Source organism: Mercenaria mercenaria, chromosome 4, assembly GCF_021730395.1.
Source record: "Mercenaria mercenaria strain notata chromosome 4, MADL_Memer_1, whole genome shotgun sequence".
Lineage (NCBI taxonomy): Eukaryota > Metazoa > Mollusca > Bivalvia > Venerida > Veneridae > Mercenaria > Mercenaria mercenaria.
Genome location: NC_069364.1, coordinates 65,630,907 through 65,639,795, shown reverse-complemented (window position 1 = coordinate 65,639,795; position 8,889 = coordinate 65,630,907). Strand labels below are relative to the sequence as shown.

Genomic DNA, 8,889 nt, shown 5'->3' with positions numbered 1-8,889 from the left:
GCGGGGCCATATTTGACCCGAGAGGGATAACTTGAACAAACTTGGTAGAGAACCACTAAATGATGCTACATTACAAAATACCAAAGCCATAGTCTTTGTGGTTTGGACAAGATTTTCAAAGTTTTTCCCTATATAAGTATATGTAAACCATGTGACCCCCAGGGCGGAGCCATATTTGACCCTAGGGGAATAATTTGAACAATCTTAGTAGAGGACCACTAGATGATGTCATATACAAAATATCAAAGCCCTAGGCCCTGTGGTTTTGGACAAGAGGTTTTTCAAAGTTTTTTCCTATGTAAGTCTATATAAACCATGTGACCCTAGGGGTGGGGCCATATTTGACCCCAGGGAAATAATCTGAACAATCTTGGAGGAGGACCACTAGATTTTGCTACATACCAAATATCAAAGCCCTAGGCCCTATGGTTTTGGACAAGATCTGAAACCATTTAACTGTTCCTGGTCAATGTGACCTTGACCTTTGACCTAATGACCTCAAAATCAATAGGGGTCATCTGCTGGTCATGGCCAACCTAACTATCAATTTTCCTGACACTAGGCCCAAGCGTTCTTGAGTTATTGCCTGGAAACCATTTTACTGTTCCTGGTCACTGTGACCTTGACCTTTGACATACTGACCTCAAAATCAATAGGAGTCACCTGCTAGTCATGATCAACCTCCCTATCAATTTTCGTGACCCTAGGCCCAGGCGTTCTTGAGTTATCATCGGGAAACCGTTTTACTGTTCAGGGTCACTGTGACCTTGACCTTTAACACACTGACCTCAAAATCAATAGGGGTCATCTGCTGGTCATTACCAACCTCCCCATCAACTTTCATGATCCTAGGCCCAAGTGTTCTTGAGTTATCATCCGGAAACCGTTTTACTATTCAGGGTCACTGTGACCTTGACCTTTGACATACAGACCTCAAAATCAATAGGGGTCATCTGTTAGTGATGACCAACCTCCCTATCAACTTTCATGATCCTAGGCCAAAGCGTTCTTGAGTTATCATCCGGAAACGGATTGGTCTACATTCCGACCGACCGACCGACATTTGCAAAACAATATACCCCTCCTTTTTCAAAGGGGGGCATAATAATACAACAACTAATTATTTGTTTAGTTGTAACACCAGCAAGCATGGGACTCACCCATATTGTTCTTAACCCCTTTTATGCTGGACACAATTGGTTCTGCCTTTGCGACCAGTGTAGATCTTGATCGGCCTGCACATCCTTGCAGTCTGATCAAGATCTGCACTGTTCACCATTCAGTCAGTATATTTTGGGTTATCACCCCTTTAACAGTCAATGGTACTGTCCAAATTGAAAGATAGACAAGCTCATTATAGAAATTTAGCAGGGTAAGAGTTAAATGTTTCAGCAGCTTTGTCTTAATGTATGAGAAACTATTTACCATGACAATGCTCAGAATTTAAGGTAGTAGTTGACATTATGCATGACATTAATACTGCAAAAATTTCCCATTTCCCACAGATTGCAAAAAAATCACAGGTCATTCAATTAACCATTTGAGCCACACCATGAGAAAAACAACATAGTGCAACTGCAACCAGTATGGATCCAGACCAGCCTGCGCATCGCGCAGTTTGGACAGGATCCATGCTGTTCACTTTCAAAGCCTATTACCATTAGAGAAACAGTGAACAGCATGGATCCTGACATCCATGCAGTCTGGTATGGATCCATGCTGGTGGCAAATGCACTATGTTGGTTTTCTCATGGTGCGGCTTATTTATATACATGTAGTACATAACATTTGTTTTATTGATATGCTTTTTGTTTCAGACAAAGTTTTCATCAGTACGTGAGCACATTAAGAAAGAATCCATAAGCCTGGGCTTAATGAGCTGGTGATAATCTACAGTGGTCATCTCAGGACACGGGCATAAAGCACAAATCTTTCTCAACGCTGCCTGCAATAATAAAACACTCACTATCAGAAATTACAGAATACATATCATCTTAATCAATACCTTAAATCTGTTACGATGATTTATATGACACGTAAGTTGTTAGGTACATACTACTTACACATAATCCATAGATTCTGCACATATTGACAGCTTTGCATAAAATAAATAATCAACAAGAACTGTTTGTAAAACACATATGCCCACACCCCAGGATAGCCTGTCGGTGGCAAGTAGGCATGTAAGTTTGTATGCTTTGACCATTGACAATTAACCAATTTACCTAACATCAAGAGTCATTTACTGACTTCAGGCAACAAGTAGACTGACATCCAAAGTGTTCTTTCATCACTAATCAGAAACTGTTTTTAGTCCAGAGATCACTGTAATCTTGACCTTTGACCTGCTAATACCCTAAGCGGTAGGAGTCATATTCTGACCACATGCAATCATCTATAAAGTTTGATGACTGTAGGCAAAAGCATTCTTTAGTTACGTTGGTTCATGGAGAATGCAAGTTCATTTTCTGGTCATATGCAGGGTCTAAATGTGGTTGCAATAACCTATTTGTTTTTGTGTCTTTGAGAGGGAGCACCAGATGTGAATACATAAAGAGAAGGGATTATACTTACGAAGTTAAGCACTACTTACCAGGCTAGCTACTAGTACAGCATCACTGTTGTTTCTTTCTTCCACACTCCTACATAACTGAACCAGTCTTGGTACTCCTGTAATTATACATTACATTATAACTACATATCTGAACCAGTCATAGTACTCCTGTAATTATACATGATATTATAACTACATATCTGAACCAGTCATAGTACTCCTGGAACTATACATGATAGCAAAACTACATATCTGAACCAGTCATAGTACTCCTGGAACTATACATGATAATATAACTACATATCTGAACCAGTCATAGTACTCCTGGAACTATACATGATAATATAACTACATATCTGAACCAGTCATAGTACTCCTGTAATTATACATGATATTATAACTACATTTATTCTGTCACTTGCAGTATTTTCGACCCGATATCAGGGTGCTGTATATCTTTCTTGATATACCGTCAGTTGATCATGTGACCAGTGATATACGGTCAGTTGATCATGTGACACAGTGACCTTATGATTTTGTTGTCATAAGAAATTTTGCAACGAAACCATCATCATTGTGTTGGAAATGTCCGAAATAAGAAAATGAGTGGTCAAATAATGAGTTTTTATTCAAAAACGAAGAAGTTATTGCGATTTTGCCGGTAATCACGTCATTATATAAGTGACGTCATTACAAATATGACGTCATTAAAGCGGTTGTCGCACACTTATTTTTGTAAAATAAATTGCCAAATATCGGAAAAAGAAGTAATGACAACATAAATAGAATAATAGGTTAGTGCCTAAGATGGAGAAAGTTTATCTGGCTCGGCTCCGAACGTTATCAGGTTCGCCTTCGGCTCACCCGATAACCTCCTCCACTTCGCCAGATAACTTTCTCATCTACAGCACTAACCTATTATTCTCTATATCTGAACCAGTCATAGTACTCCTGGAACTATACATGACATTCTTACTACATAACTGAACCAGACTTACCTTCCTGGATTTTGTCATTGCAATGATAGATCTATTAAATCGCAACAAACAAAAACTAGAAATGTGTCCATGGGACACAGATGGCATGGACACAGATGCCCCCACTACATGACAAAGGACACAGATCAACTTTGGGAAAACAATACGCGCGACAAAACATTAAAATGACAATTTTTTCCTAGGTCAGGGGCCATAACTCCTACAATACTGAATGAATCTGGACGCGAAACCCCAGGTGCACAACTGCACATGCTGACCAACATTCCTGTAAACTTTGGTGACTCTAGGTCAAATACTTTTGGAGCTACGCGCGACACAACATTAAAATGACCAATTTTTAACTAAGTCAGGGGCCATAACTCCTATACGACTGAATGAATCCAGATGCGAAACCCCAGGTGCACAACTACACATGATGACCAACATTCCTGTAAACTTTGGTGATTCTAGGACAAACACTTTTGGAGCTATGCGCGACACAACATTAAAATGACCAATTTGTTACTAAGTCAGGGGCCATAACTCCTACACAACTGAATGAATCCTGACGCGAAACCCCAGGTACACAACTGCACATGCTGACCAACATTCCTGTAAAGTTTTGTGACTCTAAGTCAAATACTTTTGGAGCTAGGCGCATCACAACACTAAAATGACCGATTTTTACAAAGTCAGGGGCCATAACTCCTACATGACTGAATGAACTGGATGCGAAACCCCAGGTGCACAACTACACATGCTGACCAACATTCCTGTAAAGTTTTGTGACTATGTCTAGTACTTTTGGAGCTAGGCGCGACACAACATTCTCGGAAGGACGGATGGACGGACGGACGGACAAACGCAAATCTATATGCCCCCCCAAAAGTGGGGGCATAAAAAACAAAACAAAAATCAAATTTCTCCAAAAGTTCATATCCCCAAGAAATAGCTGTTTGGGCCAAAACTGTGAAATTTCATGCCAACATCTGAAAAAAGATGTAAAAATTGAAACTGTAAATGTTTCCCAGAACTTAACTTTTCCCAAAAAATCATGGATTTTTCTTCTTGAAATCTTGCTTTAACTCACATTCTATTTGTTTTTCATTTGAACAAATTCAGTTGCTTGGTTGTGTTCTCTGCTACTATCCTATTAAACCGTAAATTTAAATTGGTCATACAAAAGTTATAGGCTACCTTGTAAATCCACAATAACATTAGCCGTGACTTCATCTTTACATAATCGTGTGAGAGCGATGGCAGCTTTCTGCTGTAACCTCTCACATGCTGAGATCTCTGCCTCCTGCTTGTACTGAGACGGTCGTTGTTGTAAAAAGTTGATGAGTAATGGAATACCATTGTATGCAATAATGTCCCTGCGAGATGACCCTGTGGTTGCCATGTTGGCTAATACTGTTGCTATCTGAAATTTCATGTCATGTAATTATTTAGCTAACTTTTAAAAACTGTAACAACCTTAAATTTTGGTGACATCAAAGAACCAGTCAATTTCAATTTATGAGTACTGTCTCATCAATATATGAAATGTCTTGGAAAACCTAAACTAACAGAATGATCATCTCAACCATATTATCTCTTGTTCGGACAAGTCTCTTTTATCTGTCTATGAAACTACAAAATGCAGAAGGCTTTAAACAATCAAGAAACTTGTCTTGGCAGTCACGAAAAATATCAGCAGTTTATGGTTCAATTGTACATTTCAGTTTACAGACTCATCTGAACAGTTTCTCCAATGGAAAATGCATTACATTTAACAATAAATATCTCTACTGTTAGAGTAAAATGGGTGAGTTACTACATGCATATTTAATCTGATTTTTCAAGAACAATGATATTGCTAAATGAGTTCTATAGAAGCAAACAGGACAAACAAACCTGATCTTTGACAAACAATGATTTAGCTTTGGGTGTGGCCGAAGCCTGTATGAGAAGTCGAGGAGCATCTAACTGTTGTAATACATCACAGGCCTGACTGTCCATGAATGTGATGTTAGCTATAGCTGCTGCCGCCAACAGGAATGTCTCGTGTGAAGCTGTGGTATAGCACAAGTCTACAAGTGGTACAAATATAAGGTGTTAGAACCTTTGTTACATGTTGCAATGAAGTACTAACCCTCCATTCAAAATGACTGATTAAAAAATTCTTCATTAATTATAACATCAAATGATTAAAAAATCTGTTTTGCAAATAGGCCATTTGTATAAATGTAAATAGATATTTTCGTTTTTATATGTGTCTGCATTAATACAAATCCAAGTACCAGTAGTATAGAAGGCTAAAATTACTTCAAACCTTAACGCATGGGTAAATGCCTTGCGGGTGCTGATGCTCATCTGATTTTTTTTGTATAATAAAACAAGAGGACCATGATGGTCCTGAATCGCTCACCTCTTCCCACATGACCCAGTTTTGAGTATGACGTCATTTTTTCTATAACTTGACATAGTGACCTAGTTTTTGAGCTCATGTGACCCAGTTTTGAACTTGACCTAGGTATTATCAAGATAAAAATTCTAACCATTTTTCAAGAAGATCCATGGAAAAGTATGGTCTTTAGAGAGGTCACAAGGTTTTTCTATTATCTGACCTATTGACCTAGTTTTCGACGGTACGTGACCCTGTTTACTAGATATCATCAAAGTGAACATTCTCACTAATTTTCATGAAGATCTCATGAAAAATATGGCCTCTAGAGAGGTCACAAGGTTTTTCTATTTTTATACCTACTGGCCTAGTTTTTGACCGCACGTGAGTAACTGACCCAGTTTCGAAACTGACCTAGATATCATCAAGGTGAACATTCAGATCAATTTTCATGAAGATCCATTGAAAAATATGGCCTCTAGAGAGGTCAAAAGACTTTTTCTAATTTTAGACCTACTGACCTAGTTTTTGACCACAGTTGACCCAATTTCAAACCTGACCTAGATATCATCAAGATGAACATTCAGACCAACTTTCATACAGATCCCATGAAAAGTATGGCCTCTAGAGAGGTCACAAGGTTTTTTTATTATTTGACCTACTGACCTAGTTTTTTAAGGCACGTGACCAGTTTCAAACTTGACCTAGATATCATCAAGGTGAACATTCTCACCAATTTTCATGCAGATCCATTCAAGGGTATGGCCTCTAGAGAGGTCACAAGGTTTTTCTATTTCAAGACCTACTGACCTAGTTTTTGATCGCAGTTGACCCAGTTTCAAACTTGACCTATATATCATCAAGATAAACATTCAGACCAACTTTCATACAGATCCCATGAAAAATATGGCCTCTAGAGAGGTCACAACGTTTTTTCATTATTTGACCTACTGACCTACTTTTGATGGTACGTGACCCACTTTTGAACTTGACCTAGATATCATCAAGATGAACATTCAGACCAACTTTCATACAGATCCCATGAAAAATATGGCCTATAAAGAGGTTAGAAGGTTTTTCTGTTATTTGAACTACTGACCTAGTTTTTGATGGCACGTGACCCACTTTCGAACTTGACTTAAATATCATCAAGTTGAACATTCTGACCAATTTTCATGAAGATCTCATGAAATATATGGCCTCTAGAGAGGTCACAAGGTTTTTCTATTTTTAGAACTACTGACCTAGTTTTTGACCGCACTAACCCAGTTTCGAACTTGACCTAGATATCATCAAGATGAACATTCAGACCAACTTTCATACAGATCCCATGAAAAATATGGCCTTTAGAGATGTCACAAGGTTTTTCTATTATTTGACCTACTGACCTAGTTTTTGAAGGCACGTGACCCAGTTTCTAACTCGACCTAGATATCATCAAGGTGAACGTTCTGACCAATTTTCATGAAGATCTTGTGAAATATATGGCCTCTAGAGAGGTCACAAGGTTTTTCTATTTTTAGACCTACTGACCTAGTTTTCGATGGCACGTGACCCAGTTTCGAACTTGTCCTAGATATGATCAAGGTGAACACTCTGATCAATTTTCATGAAGATCTTATGAAATATATGGCCTCTAGAGAGGTCACAAGGTTTTTCTATTTTTAGACCTACTGACCTAGTTTTTGACGGCACGTGACCCAGTTTCGAACTTTACCTAGATATCATCAAGATGAACATTCTGACCAACTTTCATAAAGATCCCACGAAAAATGTGACCTCTAGAGTGGTCACAAGCAAAAGTTTACGGACAGACGCACGGACAGATGGACGCACGGAAGACGGACGCTGCGTGATCACAAAAGCTCACCTTGTCACTGTGTGACAGGTGAGCTAAAAATTGTCCTACCCATGATTTTCTAAGTCCAAAAAGGGCCATAATTCTTGCAAAAAGCAGGAAGGAGTTATGATTCTTGATGTACACAGTCAGGTTATGATGGTGAACAACTGTTGCAAGTTTCAAAGCAATAGCTTGAATAGTTTAGGAGAAAAGCTTACCTAAACATAAAACCTAACCAATAAATCTGATATTTTCTAAGTCCAAAAGGGGCCATAAGTCTTGCAAAAAGCAGGACAGAGTTATGTTTCTTGCTGTACAGGGTCAGCTTATGATGGTGAACAAGTGTTGCAAGTTTTAAAGCAATAGCTTTAATAGTTTATGAGAAAAGCTGACTTAAACATATTACTCAACCAAGAAAACTGATTTTCTAAGTCCAAAAGGGGCAATAATTCTTGCAAAAAGCAGGATGGAGTTATGTTTCTTGATGTACAGGGTCAGCTTATGATGGTGAACAAGTGTTGCAAGTTTCAAAGCAATAGCTTTGATAGTTAAAGAGAAAAAGTTGACCTAAAAATAAAACTTAACCAAGACATCTGATATTTTCTAAGTCCAAAAGGGGCAATAATTCTTGCAAAAAGCAGGATGGAGTTATGTTTCTTAATGTACAGGGTCAGCTTATAATGGTGAACACGTGTTGCAAGTTTCAAAGCAATAGCTTTGATAGTTTAGGAGAAAAGCTGACCTATACATTAAACTTAACCAAGAAATCTGGTATTTTCTGGTATTTTCTAAGTACAGAAGGGGCCATAAATCTTGTAAAAAGCAGGATGGAGTTATGTTTCTTGCTGTACCGGGTCAGCTTATGATGGTGAACAAGTGTTGCAAGTTTCAAAGCAATAGCTTTGATAGTTTATGAGAAAAGCTGACCTAAATATAAAACTTAACCAGGCAACGTCAACACAGACGCCCACGCCAACGCCGATCAAGTGATGACAATAACTCATAATTTTTCTTCAACAAGAGCTGTCCATAAGACAGCCAAGCTCGACTATTCGAAATATTGTCCCAGAAGCAGGAAAATATTACCCAAAAAGGTTAAATATCAAAAGAGCTTTAAGTTCAAAAGGGGGCA

General features: G+C 38.4%; 1 protein-coding gene across 1 annotated transcript in view; it reads right to left on the bottom strand.

Annotated features, from left to right (window-relative positions):
- Window positions 1–1,778: 1,778 nt before the first annotated feature.
- The window catches only part of LOC123552031 (protein inscuteable homolog), a 21,276-nt gene continuing 14,165 nt past the window's right edge, over window positions 1,779–8,889 (bottom strand). The window contains exons 9-12 of the mRNA XM_045341413.2: window positions 5,428–5,603; window positions 4,729–4,954; window positions 2,594–2,670; window positions 1,779–1,945 (exon numbers count right to left, since the gene is read on the bottom strand). Coding sequence (XP_045197348.1) covers window positions 1,814–1,945; window positions 2,594–2,670; window positions 4,729–4,954; window positions 5,428–5,603 — 611 coding nt within the window. The 3' untranslated portion in view covers window positions 1,779–1,813. The remainder of the gene's footprint in view (window positions 1,946–2,593; window positions 2,671–4,728; window positions 4,955–5,427; window positions 5,604–8,889) is intronic.